Source organism: Mesoplodon mirus (assembly GCF_964341445.2).
Source record: "Mesoplodon mirus genome assembly, chromosome: 3".
NCBI classification, from domain to species: Eukaryota; Metazoa; Chordata; class Mammalia; order Artiodactyla; family Ziphiidae; genus Mesoplodon; species Mesoplodon mirus.
The window spans coordinates 174284799-174307616 of NC_138978.1; the positions used below are offsets into that span (position 1 = coordinate 174284799).

At 37.4% G+C, this 22818-nt stretch overlaps 1 protein-coding gene across 5 annotated transcripts in view; it reads right to left on the reverse strand.

Moving 5' to 3' along the window:
• Positions 1-22818, reverse strand: part of POU2F1 (POU class 2 homeobox 1) — a 185168-nt gene that overhangs the window by 19504 nt on the left and 142846 nt on the right. For all 5 annotated transcript variants that reach the window (XM_082614242.1, XM_082614244.1, XM_082614241.1 and 2 more), the window contains exons 10-13: positions 19511-19652; positions 17809-17954; positions 16334-16513; positions 14796-14901 (exon numbers count right to left, since the gene is read on the reverse strand). In XM_082614242.1, the coding sequence (XP_082470368.1) occupies positions 14796-14901; positions 16334-16513; positions 17809-17954; positions 19511-19652 (574 nt within the window). The remainder of the gene's footprint in view (positions 1-14795; positions 14902-16333; positions 16514-17808; positions 17955-19510; positions 19653-22818) is intronic.

The window sequence follows — 22818 nt, forward strand, 5'->3', positions numbered from 1 at the left end:
CTCCTTTGTCCCTCTCAAAAATATAAATAAGATGATTCCCTCTTTACTGCTGCTGTTCCAAAGTAGAATTACATCTTTGTGGATATTATTAATTACAGTTTCATTATTCAGTTCTAACTCTATCAAACCAATTTATATCACTGAGCTATTGATGCTGTGTTGGGTCCTATGTTTGACAGATCCATACATACTTTTTCACTTTGATACTCTTTTCCTAAGACCTGCCCCCTGTTCTACAGAAAGGTATATATCTTCTCTCACTTCTCTTCTACTGCTAGTAAATTTCAATATAATTTCAATCTTTTCTTCACCAATTTTTCAGCTTATCTAACCTGATTTCACTTACAGGCACTACTTTCTTTTCAAACTTCTGAAATGAACTTGAGGTCAAAGGCTTAAAGTAGCCTTTTCTTCACTCTCCACTGCCATTTTCAGACCATTCGGTATCACTTTCTTAAAATCCCGCATATATACAAAGAAAATCCCAATAATTTCATCAGTGAATTTAACCTGGGCTAAGAGATGATGACTCCAGAAACCATTCAAAGTAGCTCTTTCTGGTTGTTATCCTCCAACCACATTCCAGGTGTCTTCAATATGAATGTCATACGAGCACTAGAGTATAATAATGGGGTCTTCAAATGAATTCTCCCAGTGAATCACCTCTTAATCAATATATATCTTTTATCTATATTCTTGGCAACTTAATTACTTGGACAACTTTGATCAGGGAAGTGATGCGGGCTGAGCTTTAGCGTCCTCAACAACAGAATTAGACGCCATCACCACCTCACAAGGTTAGTAGGAAGTTACGTGCAAGAATATAGTGTGTGGCACATCTTGTTTCCCACCTCATCCTTTTTAATTGAAAAAAAATTTTTTTAATTATTGAAGTATAGTTGATTTACAGTACTGTGTTAGTTTCAGGTGTACAGCAAAGTGATTTAGTTGTATGTGTGTGTATATATATATATTCTTTTCCAGATTCTTTTCCATTATAGTTTATTACAAGATATTGAACACAGTTCCCTGGGCTAGACAGTAAATCCTTGTTGTTTATCTATCTTACATATAGTAGCTTGTATCTGCTAATCTCTTTCTCTATATCGTTCAAATTTTAGTGTATGTGCTGCCAAAGTGAGCACACACCTCATCCTTTTTAAAAAATAGATTTAGTGAGGTACAATCTGTATGCCATAAAATTCACCCAATTTAAGTGTAAAATTCAATGGTTTTTAATATATTGACAGAGTGGTACAGCCACCACCTCAATCTAGTTTATGACTAAAAAAGATCCCTTGTGCCTATTTGCAGTCACACCTGTTCCCACCTACAGCCTCCAGTCACCTGCTTTTTGCATCTGTAGATTTACCTTTCCCAGACATGACACATAAATGGAATCATACAATTTGTAGCCTTTTGCATCTAGCTTTCTTCAGTTAGCATACTGCTTTCAAGGTTTATCCATGTTGTAGCATGAACCAATACTCCCTTCTGGCTGAAGAGTGTTACACTATGTGGATAGACCACATGGTGTTTAATTCATTCATCAATTGATGGGCAATGGTTTGTTTCCAGTTTTTTGTTTTTTTTAAAAAATTAGTTAGTTAATTAATTAATTAATTTTTGCCTGTATTGGGTCTTCATTGCTCAGGCTTTCTCTAGTTGCGGCGAGTGGGGGCTACTTTTCGTTGCGGGCATGGGCTTCTTATTGCAGTGGCCTCTCTTGTTGTGGAGCACAGGCTCTAGGTGCGCGGGCCTCAGTAGCTGCGGTACACGGGCTCAGTAGCTGTGGCTTGCGGGCTCTAGAGCACAGGCTCAGTAGTTGTGGCGCACGGGCTTAGTTGCTCCGTGGCATGTGGGATCTTCCTGGACCAGGGCTCGAACCCGTGTCCCCTGCATTGGCAGGCAGATTCTTAACCACTGCACCACCAGGGAAGTCTCTCCAGCTTTTTATTATTATGAATAATGCTGTTATGATAATTTGTGTCAAAGTTTTTGTGGAAATGTTTTCATTTCTCTCGGGGGAAATGTCGGGTAGGATGGTAATTTTGTTTAAAGTTTAAAGACAATGCCGAAGTGTCTTCCAAAGTGGCTGTATCATTTTACACTCCCACCAGCGATGCATGAAGGTTTTAGTTTCTCCACATCCTTGCCAAGACTTATTATTTTTGGTCTTCTTGATTATAGCCATTCTATTGAGTATGAAGTAGTATCTCATTATGGTTTTTATTTTTTATATGAAAACATTTATTATATTCAAAAGATAAATTTATAATATGTTACACATGAAAAACGTACAAAGCTCCTATGTAGGACAGCTTCTTAGAACGTAAAGGTAATTTAAAATTACTATGAATGTACTACATTTTATAGTATAAGCTTCTGTCTGTTTGAACAATGTAATGATTGTTCTTTAGGATTAAAACAAGATTCTGCAGTAGCCATCTATGTAGCTATACAGTAACAGCACTCTGCTGAGCAATAATGTTGAACATCTTTTCATGTGCTTATTAGTCATTCCTATATCTTCTTTGGTATAATGTATATTTAAAATCTTTTGCCCCTTTACAATACTAAGTCACCTGTATTCTTACTATTGAATTTTAAGAATTCTTTATATGTTCTAGATATAATTCCTTTATCAGATATATGATTTACAAATGGAATATCTCTCCATTCATTTTTCTGGTGAGTTCATTGAGAGAGTATATTTATTTTGTATCTTGCAACAACACTGAATTCATTACTAGTTCTAGTAGGCTTTTTGGTGTGTGAATTCCTTGAGAATTTTATACATATAGGATAATGAAAACAAAGACAGTTTTAACTTCTCCCCTTCCAAATTGGATGTTTAAAATTTTTTTCCATTATTAAGCTGACTATAACCTCTACTAAAATGCTAATTAGAAGTCTGCTAGAGCAAACATTCTTGCTTTATTCCCAGTCTTAGCGGGGGAAAGCATTCAGTCTTTCTCCGTTTAGTATGCTGTTACCTGTAGGTTTTTTAGTAGATGCTCTTTATCAGGTTAGGAAGTCCCCTTCTATTCTAGGTTTTTATCATGAATGGGTGTTAGATTTTGTCAAATGCTTTTTCTATATCTAGTGAGATGATCATGAGGTTTTGGTCCTTTCTTCTATTACTATGGTGTACTACATTAATTTATGTTCAGTTATTAAATCAACTTTCATTCCTGGGATAACCCCTTGGTCATAATGTATAATCTTTTTTATATGTTGCTGGATTTGATTTGCTAAGATTTTGTTGAGGATTTTTGTGTGCATTTTCATGAGGGATATGGGTTCATAACCTTTTTCTTGTGATAACTCTGTCTGGCTTTAGAATCAAGGTAATATTGACTTCATACAATGAGTTGTTCCTCCTCCTCTATCTTCTGGAAGAGACTGCTAAAGGTTAATTCTTATTTCTTTGTGAAATATCTGATAAGAGTTCACTGCTAAAGCCCTCTGAGTCCAGGCATTTCTTTTTGATTCACTTACTTTACTTGTTTTAGGTCTTTTAAAGGTTTTCTATTTCTTTTTGAGTCAGTTTTGGTAATTTGAGTCTCAAAATTTGTCCATTTCACCTAAGTTGCCTAATTTTGGGGGGCAAAAACTTGTTCATAATATTCCAGAATGCTGCATGAGGTAGCAATTCCATTCCTAAATATATACCCAAGAGAACTGAAAACATATAACCACATAAAAACTTGTATTGAGCTTTGTGATGACCTAGAGGGGTGGGATAGGGAGGGTGGGAGGGAGGCTCCAGAGGGAGGGGATATGGGGATATATGTATATGTATAGCTGATTCACTTTGTTGTACAGCAGAAACTAACACAACATTGTAAAGCAATTATACTCCAATAAAGATACAAAAAAAAATACTTGTATTGATACATGCATACTCATAGCAACAGTATTCAAAATGGACCCAAACTGGAAGCAACTCAAATGTCCATCAACTCCGGAATAATAAACAAAGTATGGTATATCCATGGAATGAAATATCACTCAACTATTAAAAGGAATGAAGTTCCAATATATTCTGCAACATGGATAAACCTTGGAAATATGCTAAATGGAAGAAGCCAGACCCAGAGGGTCATATATTACATGATTCCATTTACATGAAATGTCTGAGACAGGTAAATTCATAGAGACAGAGTAAGTAAGGGGAGAAGTGAATGGGGAGAGACTGATAAGGGTTATGGGATTGCATACAGTTCATTATGAAACACTACTTTGGAAAAAGAATTGGAGGCAGAGCTTGTTTAGTTGAGATTTTTTTTTTTTTTTTTTTTTTTTTTTGCGGTACGCGGGCCTCTCACTGTTGTGGCCTCTCCCGTTGCGGAGCACAGGCTCCGGACGCGCAGGCTCAGCCGCCATGGCTCACGGGCCCAGCCGCTCCGCAGCATGTGGGATCCTCCTGGACCGGGGCACGAACCCGTGTCCCCTGCATTGGCAGGTGGACTCTCAACCACTGCGCCACCAGGGAAGCCCTAGTTGAGATTATTAAGGGCTGTGGAATTTTTACAAGTTCTTAAGACACAGAAGAATACATATCTTTCTGGAGCAGTACAGTCATGATCATTCATTTTCTATTGTAGAAAAGTTTACCAGGTACAGCCACTATGGAAAACAGTATGGAGGTTCCTCAGAAAACTAAAATACCATATGATCCAGCAATCCACTCCTGGGAATATACCTAGAGAAAACTATAATTCAAAAAGATACATAGGCTTCCCTGGTGGCGCAGTGGGTGGGAGTCCGCCTGCCAATGCAGGGACATGGGTTCGAGCCCAGGTCAGGGAGGATCCCGCATGCCGCGAAGCAACTAAGCCTGTGCACCACGGCTGCTGAGCCTGCGCTCTAGAGCCCATAAGCCACAACTACTGAGCCCATGTTCCACAACTGCTGAGGCCCGCACACCTAGAGCCCATGCTCCACAAGAGAGGCCACCGCAATGAGAAGCCTGCGCACCGCAATGAGGAGTGGCCCCTGCTCACTGCAACTAGAGAGCCCGCGTGCAGCAACAAGGACCCAATGCAGCCAAAAAAAAAAAAAAAAAGATACATGCATGCACCCCTATGTTCATAGATAGCAGCACTGTTCACAATAGCTAAAACATGGAAACAACCTAAATGTCCATTGACAGATGACTGGATAAAGACGTGGTACACATATACAATAGAATACTACTTAGCCATAAAAAAGAATGAAATAACTCAATTTGCAGCAACATGGATGTAACTAGAAATTACCATACTAAGTGAAGTAAGTCAGAAAGAGAAATACAAATACCATATGATATCACTTACATGTGGAATCTAAAATTTGGCACAAATGAACCTACCTACAAAACAGAAACTGACTCAGAGACACAGAGAACAGATTTGTGGTTGCTGAGGGGGAGGGGGGAGGGAGAGGGATGGACTGGGAGTTTGGGGTTGGTAGATGCAAACTATTACATTTAGGATGGATAAACAACAAGGTCCTAATGTAGAGCACAGGGAACTATATTGAATATCCTGTGATAAACCATAATGAAAAAGAACATAAAAAAGCATGTCTCTATGTGTATAACTGAGTCATTTTGCTGTACAGCAGATTGGCACAACATTGTAAATCAACTATACTATAATAAAAAAAGATTAAAAAAAATTAAAAAATGGAAAAGTTTTACCAAGGACCTATTATGTACCAAGCACTATGTCAGATACTGGGAAAATAAAAATGACCATGGCAATCACACAACATTTCTCTTAGAAGAGGGCAGACTAAGGGTATGTTTATTCCTTCATTTCTAAAATGCTGTCCCAAAAGATGGTAAAGTAATAAAAAAGGGAGTGAGAGCTCTGGGAGTGAGATTTCAGAGAACTTGAGAATTTGATATATTTGCAGAAATGAGAAAGAGGTTAAAATTGGGTGGTAGAGAAACCAACCATAGTCCAGAAGGGCACAGTAGAAGACTACGATAGAGGTGGGAATTATTTACCCCAATGGAGCCCTGAGGGGATTTCAAGCTCCGTGTTGTCAATACCAAGGCAGGAGGAGGAAACAAGGGCAGAGAACAGGGTGACCAGACTATTCACACACCAGCTCTGTCAGGGGGACTTTTCCTCCCCCCACCAGACTTATCACCTAAGCATTAACTAATGTCACCTACTACTCTTCAAAGAAAATAAAAATCTGAGCATGGTAGGTTAAGAATTTTAGTGTAAGCACTGGCATCCCTCTCATTTGAGGAAGGTGTGAGGGTAGAGCCTGGTCCGCCTGTCTGCTTTCCACCCACAGGCCCTGAGCAAAGTCTGGCAGTTCTCTCCCCACAGTCACAGCTCACAGCTCCCTTCCAATCAGGGGAAAGGATGCTGAGTAACAGAAGCTACACAAGTGCAAAAAAAGCCTTACAAGCTACTGATGTTAAGTACTAAGGCCTTGCATTCATTGGTATGACTAAATAATCAAAAATTAACAGACAATGAAAAAATCCACAGAATAAAAGAAATGGAACCAAATAAATAAGCAGAATTGAGGCCAGAAGAAGCAACTTAAATACAATTCTAATTTGTACTGTATCTGCAAATTAAAAATAGATTGCTATAAAAAGGTGGGATCAGAACAAAGAAACATTCTTAGAAATTAAAAATATGATTTTGGAAAAACATACAAATGACAACAATAAAAAATGAGAACACAGGAACAGTTAGATAAAATTCAGGATATATTTCCAAGAATGAAGTATAAAAAGTTAAAAAATGAAAAACACAAGAGAAAAGTTAGAGATATATAGGATCAATTTAGAGAGTTTAAAGTCTTTAAAATATGTTCCAGAAATAAGGAAGAAAGACAAATTACCAGAGTTAAAGAAAGACATTAATTCAAATTGAAAATGCCCACTGAACGCCAAGGAGGACAAATTTAAAAGGCCCATATGCCTTGATACCTTCTAGTGAAATTTCACTAGAGGATAAAGGATAAAAAAAAGATCCTTAAAGTTTACAGAGGGAAAGACAAATGATGAACAAATCGGAGTTAGACTGAAATCAGACTTTTCATTGGCAACACTGGATACTAAAATACAACAGAGCAATACCTTCTAAGTTCAAAGGAAAAGTAATTTTGTACCTAAAATTCTATTACTATACAAACTACAAATACTGTGAGGGCAAAATACTTTTCAGTTATGCATGTACTGGAAATTTTCCCTCCCACATAATCTTTCCAAATACAGAAAAAAAATTACTTGAGAGTGTGCACCAGGCAAAACAAAAAGGAATCAAAGGTAGAGGGAGACATGGGCTCTCAGAAATATTGGATCTAACTCAGGAACACAGTGAAAATAAGTTAAAATAAGCAATTATAGGGATTCCAAGGAGAAAGTCTTCAGGAAGAAAGTAGATTGCATTAGATAAGCTGTATGATTAAGATACTGGATGTCTTTCATAAATAATATGAGTGAAAGAATATGCTACTTCTGTCAACTGAAAAAAGAAAAAAGCAATACAGAAATGTCAGAGGAAAAGAGGCTATAATAAGAAAGTTATGGTCCAAATAGGAAAAAAATTAAAACAAGGTATGATTTTCAGCAACTGCTGACAAGAGGAAGAAAAGAAAATCCATTTGACACTGACTCTTGTAAACTTCTCTTTCAAGGAGCAAAGTTTAAGTGTCATAAGATTACATTTTTCACCCTAATCATATGAGCTGTCCCTGAACGATATTTATACAAATGTAACGTTATGGTATTCATTTTCTATCGCTATTTAACAAAGTACTACAAACTTAGCAGCATAAAACAACTGATTCAACTTTGTTGTACAACAGAAACTAATACAGTATTGTGAAGCAATTACACTCCAATAAAGATTTATTTAAAAAATAAATAAAAACGGGGCTTCCCTGGTGGCGCAGTGGTTGAGAGTCCGCCTGCTAATGCAGGGGACACGGGTTCGTGCCCCGGTCCAGGAAGATCCCACATGCCGCGGAGCGGCTAGGCCCGTGAGCCATGGCCGCTGAGCCTGCGCGTCCAGAGCCTGTGCTCCACAACGGGAAAGGCCACAACAGTGAGAGGCCCGCGTATGCAAATAAATAAATAAATACATACATACATAAATAAATAAATAAATAAATAAAAAGGAAAAATAACCCCCACACATTTACTATCTCACAGTTTCTGTGGGTCAGGTGTGCAGGCACAGTCTAGCTGGTCCTCTGCAAGGCCACAATCAAGGGGTCAGCCAGACAGTTCCATTCTGGAAGCATGACTGGGGAAGAATATGTTGCCAGGCTCACTTGGGTTGCTGGCAGAAATCATTTGGCAGAATTTGCTTGCTGCTCTAGACTAAGTGCCCAGCTTCTTTTTGGCTGTTGGCTGAAGGCCACCCTCAGCACCTAGAGGTCATCCTCAGTACCCTGATTTGTGAGCTTCCTAACATGGTTGTTTATTTCTTACTTCATCAAACTGGTGAGGAGGGTCTCTAGAGTAAGTCTGGGAACAAGATGGAGTCTTACAAAATGTAGTATAATCATGGAGTGACAACCTATCACCTTTGCCACATTTTATTGATGAGAAGCAAACCAAAGGCTCAGCCCACACTCAAGGGGAAAGGATTACACAAAGGCATGAACACTAGCAAGTAGACACCATGGTGGGGAGGGTCACCTTAGACTTTGTCTGTTACAATTATAAATGCTGATTATTTTTTTCTCTTAATTTAGATTTATCAAGCGTTGAAACTTATTTGCTTCTGATCTAAACATTTTTCATTTTGTAACTTACTTTTTGTGTGTATATAATTTTATTTTATTTTTTTTAATTTATTAAAAAAATTTTATTGGCGTATAGTTGCTTTACAATGTTGTGTTAGTTTCCTCTGTACAACAAAGTGAATCAGCTATACGTATACACATATCCCCTCCTCTTTGGATTTCCTTCTCATTTAGGTCACCATAGAGCATCGAGGAGAGTTCTCTGTGCTATACAGTAGGTTCTCATTAGTTACCTATTTTATACATAGTATCAATAGTGTATATAGGTCAATCCCACTCTCCCAATTCATATCGCCCCCTTCCTTCCCCCTTGGTATCCATACATTTGTTCTCTACGTCTGTGTCTCTAGTTCTGCTTTGCAAATAAGATCATCTATACCTATAAGTGCTGATCATTAATTTAACATTTTTAGAGACTTCTGCCTTTGACCATAAGAGTAAATGATAGCAAACTTACCCTTACACTATAACAAGAATAGAGAAATATATGAGAAAATGTTTTAGATATGAGAAAATAGGCAGCACAGGTCTGTGATCCCTGAAGAAAAGGAAACAAATGATGTGAGCCCTATAATCGCCTGGACTTTATTTGGAGCACTTTCTAAATTGCTGCACCAGAAGAGGAAACTAAGTAGAACACAGCAATTTCAATGATTTCAGGAGACAAAGACCGTCGCTGGATGCTGAAATGGCTGGAATTTGCAGGAGAGAGTACTGGAAAGGAAGAAACTAACAGAGAAAGAACTCTAGAAATGTGCATAGGGGTTTCCTAGAATCTTTGGTTGAATACTAAATTGCACATGCACAGGGAAACCCCATGAGTCCAGGCAGGGAGGCTGTAAACTGAATGATCCTTGGAATTCATGCAGGACAGGGAGATAGTCCAGTTCCAACTACACAGAGAGTAGAGACTATTGAATATCTGGGCATTCATTAGAGACCCCAGAAGGGTCACACCTTAAACTAGTGAAGGCTACTCTAGGGCCAATCTAATAAAGCTTAAAAAATAAGCCTTGAAAGGATCAAGCTGATCTGTAGTAACCTATCTGCCCGCCAAAGCAAACTCAAAAACTCTTTAAAGGAAGACATCAAAATCCAGATGTATAATCCCCTTCTCTTGAGTATAGGCAGATCTGTGAATGTGACGGGAGATGTGGTAGCCACTCCTTTAATTGGCTTATATCATATGACAAAGGTGAGAGGACTGACTACCTTAAATTGCATAAGACCCTCCATAGCAGCTGACTGGAGAGAGATTCTCATGTTGCCTTTGAAGAAACTGCCATGTCATGAGAAGGTCATGAGGCTAGGACTTGGGGTTGGCCTGTAGGAGCTGAGTGATCTAGCTGACAGCCAGCAAAAAAAATGGGGACTTCAGTCCTATAACCACAAGGAGCAGAATTCTGCCAACTAATGAACCTGGAAGATCTTGGGTGTCATATGAGGTCACAGCCCCAGTCAACATCTTGATTTCAGCCTGGTAAGTCCCTGAGCAGAGGACCCAGCTCTAACCCATGCCTAAACTTCCAACCTACAGAACTATGGGATAGTAAATGAGTATTGGTTTAGGCCACTAAGTTTGTGGTAATTTGTTACACACCAACAGAAAACTAATATGCTTGGAAAGAAGACAACAATGTCTGCTCTTACCACTTCCCTCAGCTGGAATTTCTAGTCTATGCAATATTTATCAATCAAGGTGAAACAAAACCTATTTCACAGTTATAAAAGATGAAAAATAGCCCTTAAGTATATGAAATGATGTTCAACTTCACATGATTAGAAAACTGAAATTTAAAGTACATTGAGATACAATTTCTAACATATCATGTTGGTAAAAATTAAAAAGTGTAACATTCTGTTGTGGAGGCTATGGGGAAACTGGCCCTCTCATGTATTGTTAGTGGGAATGAAAATAAGTACAATCCTTTTGGAAGGCAATTTGATAGTATCCAACAAAACAACAGTATCCAACAACACATAGGTGTGTACCTTTTGACCCAGCAATTAATTCTACTTCTCGAAATTTACCCTCAAGACACATTTCCAACAGTACAAAAATACATATCCACAAGGTTATTCCTGAAGCATAGTCTATAATTACAAAATACCGGAAACAAACTCAATGTCCGTACAACAGGAATGGGGTTAAATAAACTGTAGTACATCCACATAATAGAGTAGTCTACAACAATGAAACAGAATAATTAAGATTTCTATGAACTAATGTGGAGTGATTGTCAGGATATTTTGTTAAGTGAAAAAACTGAAGTGCAGAAGATCACCTAAGTATGATACCTTTAAAGTAACAAACAGGGGTAAATTAAAAAAGAAAAAAATCTCTACTCAACAGTTCAAAAGAAACACAGGAAGGGCACAGATAGGAATGGGATGGAAAGGATACAGAGAATTATGATAGAAGGGAACGACATTTTTTTGAGGAGAACTTTTTTTTTCTTTTTGTGGTACGCGGGCCTCTGACCGCTGTGGCCTCTCCCGTTGTGGAGTACTGGCTCTGGACGCGCAGGCCCAGTGGCCATGGCTCACGGGCCCAGCCGCTCCGCGGCATGTGGGATCCTCCCAGACCGGGACACGAACCCATGTCCCATGCATTGGCAGGCGGACTCTCAACCACTGTGCCACCAGGGAAGCCCAAGGAGAACTTTTTGTATAGTCTTACCTTTTAAAACCATGTTAATATCTCATATTCTTAAAAAAATCACAAGGATGCGAGGAGAAACACTAACATTGAATACAAACAAAACAAATAAACTGACCTGAATTTCAAATGAATAATGTTACTACACTGAAGAAGATATAAAAAGAACTAACCAAAATAACTTTTGAACACAGTAGTTGGGCTTTATGCCTTTAGGCTTAAGACAAGAACTCTAAACTGAACTGAATTAGTAGGTCTTTTCTTTTCAGAGGCATGGGTTAGCAATTTTGAAACCACTTTCTTTTCACTACAGGATTGAACAATTAAGCAACTTGTTATTGTTGATAATGGGAGCCAGGTTACTCACTGTCACTGAGAAGGGAGTTAAAATATGGAAAGAGGTTAGGATAGAAAAGAACAAACTATAGGATAATGGATTGGAATTGGAGATATCAGTATGAACTCATGGATTTTAAGGAGGCTGATTCTAGGCCAGAGGCAGAGAAACTTTAAGGTGAAGCTGAACATCTTGTGTGCTAAAAAATAAGGAAGCACTCAAAGAATGCTAGGGACATGTCAAAAGGGCACAGGAGCCACCATGAAGTAGTTCCCATTGGCTAAATCTGGGACAATCTGAATATTACAATAAAAAGTGATAGTAGGATTCTAACCTACTGAATACAGAATGATTTCTGAGTCCATATTGATACAGATAGCCTGTATCTGTTATTACTCATATAATTCCATCATTTCTTCCACATTTATTAGTTGGCTTTCAACTGTAAGGATGAACTTTTCCTTTTCCCCTGTATTTCTTGTTTATTAAAAAATAGACAGTAAAGTATTCAGGGGAAAAGGGCTTATCTGTGACTTGCTCTTATAACAGTTCAGAAAAAAATCACATACAGAAACACAAAGAGAAAAAGGAGAAAGCAAACATAGTAAGATTTTAATATTTGGAGAATGTGAGGAAGAGATTTAGGATTTCTCTGAACTATTCTTACAACTTTTCTGTGTCTGAAATTATGTTAAAATAAAAAAATTAAGAAAAAGCTATATGTATGAAGGTGTTCATTATAGCATTATTTATAACAGTGAAAACTTCATTCATTTAATAATTACTGGGTATCTTACACTCTAGGTAGTGTGCTGGACACGAGGAATACAATAGCGAACAAGCAAGACCAGTTCCGTGGCTTAGAGATTGAGAGGTTTCCTGGGATGTAATATTTGCGGGGCTCAAACTGGAAGAGTTGGTCACCCTCGGTTGAACTTAACCATGATGGTAACATATGGAAATGGTTATGAAATTACAGTACAACCATTTGATATAAGGGCAAGAGTAGAAAAGTAAAAACTATAATAACAGAGGAAGATACTTATTATTAGATGTTAAGCTAAAAACAAAGGACACACTATAAATACTATTAGAATTGTACATCTATGTACATATAAACACAGATACAAAGACAAAATAAAAATAGTACTCACAGTGATTGTGTCTTTCCTATTTGAATTTCCTATGTTAAATATTTTAATGATTAAAGAAAAATTTCATTCCAAAAGTTACTAACATTTCAGAAAACTGTCATAATTAAATCTAAATAAATGGGCCACGTAATTGAGTTTAAGAAAATCTGATTAGGCAGTTAAGATCACCAAAAAATAAAAAAAATTTTTAGCTAGTTTTGAGCATGTATATCTTAAAATTCCCTTCTGCCTCAGATTTGTGCCATTTTCTAAGAAATCTGCAAAGCTACTGTTCTTAATGCCTGAACCATTAGGAATTTTTTTTTTTTGGCAAAAGATGGGTATCTTTAAACCTAATGTAATATGACTTATAATTTGTTTGGAAGGTAAAGTACACAATTTACCAGCCAGTGGCAGTCAGGGTAGACAGTAAGTTCCTCAAAGACAGGAATTTCATGTTCCTGGTGCCCAACACAGCGGCAACCAATCACCAACAGTTTGCTTTTTAAGCTGAGGTGCTGAACACTATACACTCTTGAACAGAGGTTTTTAATTTGCCTCTAAGGCATCCAGAAATGGCAAGGCTTGGTAAGGTGGGGACTGATGAGGTTTGTGATTTATAAACCTCCTTGTAATCTTACTAAAAATTGTGGGTATGCCTACTTTGTGAGGGGAAAAGTTTATAGCTTTCACCAAAGTTTCAAAGAGGTCAAAGACCCAAAAGAGGTCAAAAGTACTGTTCTGAATAAACAAACAATATTATGAAATTTTCTAATAACTTAGAAATTTAGTAACTATATAAAGCCATTTATTCACTTTTTATATCATGGTTAGGTCACTTAAAATATGAGTGAAAAAAACCAAATTCCCCAACTCTAGGTTAAATTTAAGCTTGATCATGAAAGATCACAAATCTATCCAATGATTTACTAGCATATATCCACCTGGTGAATAATTACAGGATGTCTTCTGCTTTACGTATCACTAGAGAACTTCTGATGACAACACTAATTTAGTTTACATGTATTTGGAAAATGTGCCACGTAAAAGGAAAACATTTATGTATTCATTGTATTGTGGATGTGCCAAGCACTGCTATTTCAAAAGGAATATTCAGATCTTTTGAGAAGTACAAGGTCTATTGGAAAAGAGAGAAGTATAAAATACAATTGTTTGTAATATAGGCAGGTGGAAACAAATAGTTTCCTGAAGAAGCTAAAGAGTATATCCAAGAAGAATTGATATCTAAGCTGGAGTAGTTTCATCACTAACAGAAAGAAGTGGAGGCTGGGATGGACAACATTTTACGCTATGGGCATGTTTACAAAGGTAGGAGGAATCCTCTTGTGTGTTGAGGATGGGATGGAGAAAAGACTAGTGAAAGATAAGGTCCAGGCTGGATACAGTCTATGAATTCATGATAAATTTGGACGTTTTCCTGATTGCAAAAAGCTGCAGCTATTAAATGTTTTTAAGGAGAGGAGGAGTTAATTGAAAAAAAGTAACTCTGGGACTTTCCTGGTGGTCCAGTGGTTAAGACTCCATGCTTCTACTGCAGGGGGTGTGAGTTCAATCCCCGGATGGGGAACTAAGATCCTGCATGCCATGCAGTGTGGCCAAAAAAAAAGTAACTCAGGAAGCAACATAGAAGACAGACTAATGTGGGAAAGAAAAAAGATAAGAAAATCTTTATGTGAAAGTATTCTTTCTGGAAAAATGTATTATGCCTGATTTTTTTTTTTTAGAGTTCAGGTTTTCATATATAACCTTCTTTTAAAAAGCAATACATATTTTTAGTTAAAACCTTAATTTACAAGTTAATGGCAGATTCTCACAGAAACTTAGCATGGGCCTATCATTTGCCTAACAGCTGCACGGCCTGGCTGCTGCTTACCTGTAACAGAGAGATTAGTTACCGCAGCACTGGTTAAAGGAAGGACTGGATTGACTGTGAGGGTAGTTGCTGCGCTGCTTGTCACAAGGCTTGGCGTGGTTGCCACCTAGAGGTCAGAAGTGAAAATATGCAGAAGCATTTAAAAATCAAAATTTTAAAATTTAAGTCCATATTGTAGGTTTATTTTTCCTATAAAATTTTTTAAATTCCAGATACAATAGAATAAAATAAAAGGGCCTAAAAGGAAGTGATTTTATTAATTACTCTTTGATCTTGGAATTGAGAAAACTGGCTTATGTTGAAAGATTCCTTTTGAATAGATGGTTTTCACTGATGTTACTAATGGCTCTGCCCAAGTTTTAAAAAGAAATTAATAAAAACAAATTTCCATATTTCAATAGTGTTGAGCAAGACAGAAATATTATACCAGTTATAAACTTAATCTAAACAAGAAAACTATTCAAGGAAATCATGGGATCTGGGGTTCTTGTATTGCTTCTATTTTCAACTATGTGGGGACAAGACTGTCTTGGTTTTGTTTTTAATGAAATGATATTAAGGAAAGAATGTAAAACAAATTTTTAAAAACTGACAGTTTCTTTTTGAGATAAGATAAATATTCTACATTTTTGTAAGAAACACTGCCTTCCTTCTATCCTTCCCTCCTTCTTCTAGAACAAATAAATCCAAAACACAAAATAGTCACCTACATAAAACAAAACTGTACCTAATGACTATCTTTTTCATAACTACTACCTCATGAACTTTATGATTAAAGCCTCACCATTTAACAACCATAGCCTTCACTTAATAAACTAGTAAGTGCTATTAATGATGACCTTAGTTTGAAAAGCCTGCCAGTATAGAATAATATTCAAATAAATTAAAAATAAATTGACAAGAAAGTATCAGAAATGCAAACTCAACAACATTCCCATCTTTGGAATCCTGGTTGGAAATGTGGCATCATATTTACAGTTGTCCTAAAGATCAAAGGAGTCACATGACCTCTATATGTCCCGTCAGTCAGAGGTTACTCAGTGAGGTTATAAATAAAAGGCCCACATGTTTGTGAAAATCTGAGACAATTGTTTTAATACAAGTTCAGAGCTAAAGGTTATCTGGGAATTTATTGTCACTTAATCATGTATGTGTAAGTTTAATAAATTGAGCTTTAGAACCCAACATGAATAAAGTGCAACTAAAGATTTTTTTAGATAACTGGAATTAGCCGCAAATTTACTCCCAGTTACAGAGTAACCTAATAAACTACATCAGAGAAGAGAATAATGGAACTGCAGAGAAACAGGAAAGGATTAAAACTGTTTGCTTTAAAAAAGAAAGATCAGTAAGTTCTTGGGTTAATAACGACAAGACATTTAATTACTTTTGTAACATTTAAAATATAAATGTATATATCTTTATTTGACATGAATATATACAATAAATTCCTATAATGAAATAAATTCATTTGATAGGGTATTTGTAAAATTGTAAAAATTAACCCTTGAGCATGCCTCCCTATTTTTCATCCTTACCAGTGAGGTCGGGCTGGGGAAAATTGCTTTGATAGGTGAGCTGCTGGTCCCACCACTGCTCGGTGGGTTGATTCTTTTTTCTTTCTGGCGGCGGTTACAAAACCAAACACGTATCACCTCCTTTTCCATATTAAGTTGATCAGCAATCATGGTGATCTCTTCCGAGGTAGGCTTTTGATTCTGAAGAGGGAAAAAAAAAAATCACCTTTTGGAAAAACTTTTTGAATTACTGACATAACCATGTCATTAAATGAATAAACAAATGGGGAGGAGGAACAATAAGAGAATAAAATTGGGATATATAAGGCCATATTATTCCACTTTTAACAAAGAACTTCTATAGACAGACATTCTAATGAACATGTATTTATTAAATGTAGTCATATTAATTTAGAATAAGTTATTCTTGAATATTTACATATTTTTTATTTTAAAGGCAATTAATCGTGAATGAAACCAATACCTTATTTATTAGTGGGAATTTAAGAACTTCCCCAGTGCTTCATGCACATAATCTCACTTGGCCAATGTGAGGCAGGCCATAAGCCTGTGGGGCAGGAAAGGCAGTTATTTTACAGATAAAGGGACTTTAGCTTAGGAAACCACGTATCCTGACCAATCACACAGTTCATAAGTGGCAGAGCGGATAAAGACTCCTGTTTCAGTGCTCCTTCCATGGTGCTCAAGGCTTTTCTGAATTAGAGAAGTCAAAATTTTGTTGGAAGCTTTGATTGTGATATTCCCTGGTACCAGAAAAACAAACAAACAAACAAAAAAAACCACGCCAAAAACCTGTTGAAATAACTTGAAATCTATAGCTCATCAAGGCCTTCAGTGTTCTGGTTCCAAACACTAGTTTAGCCAAACCAAACTACTTGTGTTTCCCCTGATACATGTCATGGCTTTTCTCTCTGGATGCCTCTGCTTGAAGCGCTTTCCCCCCACCTCTCCCTACCTGTGGAATTCCTATGTATCCTACAGCTGCTGCCTGCCTCTCTCACTTTGAGTGCTCACATGGATCTCTAAGCCTGGTCTCTCCTGAACCCTGAAGCACTCTGGTTTTGTTCCCTTATGTTCAGTAACTTACTTCGTCTCATTGTCTCCAATATGTTTATAAGCATCCATTAGGGCTGAAGCTTATAAGTCCATATTTTATGGTCTACGGCAGCGGTCCCCAACCTTTATGGCACCAGGGACCAGTTTCATGGAAGACAATCTCTCCACGGACGGGGGTGGAGGGTGTGTGTGTGTGTGTGTGTGTGTGTGTGTGTGTGTGTGTGTATGGCTCAGGTGGTGATGCAAACGATGGGGAGCGGCAGGTGAAGCTTCGCTCACTCACCCGCCACTCACCTCCTGCTGTGCGGCCTGGTTCCTCACAGGGAACCAGGGACCTCTGGGGACCCCTGGTCTACGGCACTTAACAACAGTATTATACAGACAATCCCATGTATATGAAAAGTAAAAACCTCACTAACCTCCAAGAAACTCTTCTCTAAGGCCACACGGATGTTGGTCTCTATGCTGGTGCGTTTCTTCCTCCTACGGTTCAAGCCCTCAATTCCCATCCCTGGAGAATTCAGGGCACTTGGGCTGGAGAGAGCCGAATCAGATGAGAGGTTCTCTGTAAGAAAGAAGAAAACACGTAAATCACATCAGCTGAGCATGATTCATGCACACAATACATGTATTAACAACAACAATAAAACTGACCAAAGTATTTTAGGCTAAAAGCAAGTATGAAAGGTTTTCATAACCTACATTAAAATACTGTTCACTACCATGGATCTTTCTGCTGTTCTTATTGGCATTCTTTGTCTCAGGATGGCTGACTATACTGTCATTGCTATTCTTTGATTTGTTTCTGAGAAAGCAGAAATTTACTATTCCTATCCTTACTTTCAGCTCTACCTCTTCTGAGTTCTGCTCTTATGTTTTGGTTTTGTTTGCTTATTTATCTATTGCCTCTAGGGACAAAAGGAAGAAAGCTTTTTGGAAATTATCAAATGTTTAACATTTATCTTGCAAACGACCTCTCATTTTATTTCACTGGTATTCCTCTCCTTCCCCCCAAACCAAACAAATAATGAAACATTTCTAAACTATTTAAAGTTTAAACAAGGTTCTGTCATTTAACAGTTTAATGACCCTGAGCATGTCACAGACATCTCTGAGTTTCCTTCCACTCTCTATATAAAATGAGATGGAGGGAGCAGACCCGTGGTTCTCACCTGTGGAACTCAGAAAGATTCCAGATGCTGAGGCCATACCCAGAACTACGAAATCAGACTGTCCAAGGTTGGGAGTTACAGGTCTGTCTTTTCCAAAGACCTGAATTTTGTTCACATCTACAATGAGAACCATAGTCTAGGGGATCTCTAGGGTTTCTTACAGCTCTCATAGTCTATGATTCCATGACTCAAAATTCAAAATTTCCAAAGGGAAACTTCAGCACAAAACATGTAAGTTAAAACGAACAGCTCAATTTATGTATAAAATTGGTGGTCATTTTTTTAAAATTGAAGTATAGTTGATTTACAATATTGTGTTAGTTTCAGGTATACAGCAAAGTGATTCAGTTACATATATTTTTTCAGATTATATTCCATTATAGGCTATCATAAGATACTGAATATAATTCTCTGGGCAATACAGCAGATCCTTGTTGCTTGTCTATTTTATGTATACTAGTAGTTTGCATTTATTAAACTCATACTCCTAATATGTCCCTCCCTCCCTCTCCCATTTTGGTAACCGTAAGTCTGCTTTCTACGTCTGAGTCTGTTTCTAAATGTATATAGACTCATTTGTATTATCTTTTAGATTCCACATATAAGTGATATCATATAGTATTTGTCTTTGACTTATTCACTAAATTTAATCTTCTCTAGGTCCCCTCTTCAACTTCCTTCAACTGTCTCTCACCCTGGGCTCAAATACAAGAAATATTCCAAAGCTAAAAATTATTGCTGATTATGTACCTTGTAATTACTAGCCTACTTAAATGAATTAGCTCTCTGATTTATGTAGTCATAATTTATATTGATCCTCCAAAGACTGTGAGCTTCAAGGTTCTGTAGTACCAATAATGTAGTAAGAAATATAAACCCCAATTAATACAACAATCCCTCCTATACAATTTCAATGAACAATGAGGAAATGTTTTATACATTCACCCACCTGCATCATTTAGCCACTTCTCCAAAAGTGGCTTTAACTTGCACATGTTCTTAAAGCTGAGGTTCAAGGCTTCAAAACGAGAGATGGTAGTTTGGCTGAAGTCATTTCCATACAATTTACCCATAGCGAGCCCAACATCGCCCTGCAGAGTAATACAGAACAGGAGAGGGGAGAGAAAGAGAGGGAGAAAAGATTCATCTAATGTTATGGTCTTCACTCGAGGGTGCTGCTCCAATAACTGTTCTAGACAAAAAATCAACAATCATTCCATTTACTGGGTCCTACGAAAACATCCATTCCTAAGCTGAGCACAGTATTCCAGTGAGGACTCTGTTAGGTCTTGACTGTGACAACATTCAAAACTGTTCCATATTCTCTCCATCTTGAATCTCTTCTTGCTACCTTGTGTAATAAATGAGATATCAAGTGTTTCTACTAACTCTCAAAAGGTAGTGCTGATATTCTACCAAGTCCCTTAATTGATGCAACCAATGTGATCTAAGTAATCTTTAAAAATCAGTTAACCTGTATCACCTACAGGGTTAATAGATGTAACTGTCTGGATAACCTTAGGTATTTCTGAACTAACCAAACTTCCCATAAATCACTTTAAAATTTAGAAATAATGCCTCATTCTTTTATTTTTTTTCTGTAAAGCATTTCTGGAAGCAGTGAAAAAAATCTCCTTTCCACCCTTAGTTTGGATTTCAAAGTTTGTTACAAAAACCAGGTATTCTAAAAAGACTACTTTTGTAACCATTATAGAGATAGAAATTCACAGTAGAGAGGTTTGACCCATTTAGTCAAACCTTTATGGGCACTGGAAACTTGGTAACCTTACAGCAATAGAACAATGATCCCCTGAATATATTACAAAAAATATCTTTCTCTATAAGCCTGTAACCTTTGAAATGTATAGAGTGCTTTTCCTCCAGCTGAACCTCTCTTGTTAAAGCTGAAAAAGGCATATCTGAATAGTTATTGTATATATAGATAATAGAAGCTCATGGGGTGGAAATAATTCACGCTCTCGTTTCAGTTAGTTCAGTGACAGGGCAGAAAAGCAACATTTCTGGTCCAAAATACGACATAGCTAATTCCACTAGAGACAGCCAACTCCCAACTACCCTGACAACACTCATTTTGAATTAGGATTCTGCCAGTCCTTTGATTTCTCTCCCCTACAATCCATCTTTTGGATAGTACATTTTTTTTTTTTTTTTTTCTTTTTGCGGTATGCGGGCCTCTCACTGCTGCGGCCTCTCCCGTTGCGGAGCACAGGCTCCGGACGCGCAGGCCCAGCGGCCATGGCTCACGGGCCCAGCCGCTCCGCGGCATATGGGATCCTCCCAGACCGGGGCACGAACCCGTATCCCCTGCATCGGCAGGCGGACTCTCAACCACTGCGCCACCAGGGAGGCCCTGGATAGTACATTTTTTATTAGCACCTGCATTAGGGGTTAGTCAGGGAAAAGAAAACATTTCTTTTTAAACTCCGATGCCTTACTGGTGAGCAACTTCTGATAAAAAGTTTAACAGAGGAGAAATGTTAGAACTATAAGATAAAATGAGACATTGAGAATACCTGAACTCCAACTGATCTATATTCTAATCTTTCCCATAGGATAGATGGGCATTTAAATAACCACCAGCCACATGTGGTTATTTAAATTTAAATTAATTCAAAATCAGATAAATTAAACATTTAGTTCCTTAGCACTACTAGCCACCTTTCAAGCACTCAATAGCCACATGTGGATAGTGGCTATTGTACTGGATGGCACAAATACAGAACATTTCCATCATCACAGACAGCTTTACTGACAGCTCTAAATACACGATCTCACAGAAGTAGAGCAGAAGTAGACTGCTGATTGACTTCCTTCCAATTGTAGTAAAACCCAAAGAACCAGGACAGTGTGAGTAGAGCGTAAGTGTTATCCGTTATCTCTATATACAAATACATCTATAGATTTTATCTACAGCGTCATCTCTATACATTTATTAAAGCTTACTTCATTTAGTGAACAAATATTCACTAGGTGCCTACCACATGTCAGGCATTAAACTATGCTTTGTGTGTCACATATATTCATGTCTTGGTCACTTTATTTGTTTAGATTATAGCTTCCTAGAAAACTAAGGCCAACTAAACCCTGTAACTCTTTGAATGTAAGACCTGCTGTAGAAGTCAGATGGTAATAAATGTTTTCTGCCATTATAATTGCATAATTCACTAAAAATTGTTCACAAACTTCTGTAATACCTTTCTATGAAAAGTAACAATAATGACAATTTTAAAAAAATGAAATACCTATTCAAAAATCACATCAAAATAAGAAACAATGCCTTCAGTTGGTGGCTGGAAATAAAGCTATGCCATCAACTAACTAAAACTACAGCAATAAATGACAAATCCACTTAACTGAGATTTATAATACAATTGTACTTCACATTTAAAGGATTTCATTGACTAAAAAGCAACAGGTACCTCAGTTAATATACTAATTTTCACTAATTTGATATAAGCTTGGTTTAGTGCTTTTGTAACTCACAAGCATCTTAGGTTCTCCCCCTCACAAAAGTAAATGTTTGAAGCAGCTGACTCATACCTAATCTGAACTATATTATATCCCTAATCTGAACTATACTGTATCTGAACTATATTACATGTATATATTTTAAAAAGCAAAGGAAAAAAGGAACAAAGACTGGGATTAGGATATAATTAAGGTATCACATATGATGGATGGTGTTAGACTATGGCATGCCTTCTAATTATGTAATGACATCTATAGTAATCCTTAATAACCAATTATAAAGTTAGAAAACAATTACTGTTTAAAACACCTAATAACATGTATATTTACTCAGAGAATAGAGATTCGTTTGTTTGTTTCAACTAATAACTGGAATGTCTAACTTACCCTCTGTGTGTGTGTATAAATAAATTAGATACAAAGCAATGTTTAAAAAACTATAGTTGAGGGGCTTCCCTGGTGGCGCAGTGGTTGAGAGTCCGCCTGCCAATGCAGGGGATACGGGTTCGTGCCCCGGTCTGGGAGGATCCCACATGCTGCGGAGCGGCTGGGCCAGTGGGCCATGGCTGCTGAGCCTGCGCGTCCGGAGCCTGTGCTCCGCAATGGGAGAGGCCGCAACAGTGAGAGGCCCGCATAACGCAAAAAAATAAAAATTAAAAAAAAAAAAAAAAAAAAAAAAAAACTATAGTTGAGGTATCTGACTTAAAAACAAAGACTGATCTTCCCATTCTGCACCAGCAATTATGTGCCTTAGTCCACACAGTCAAG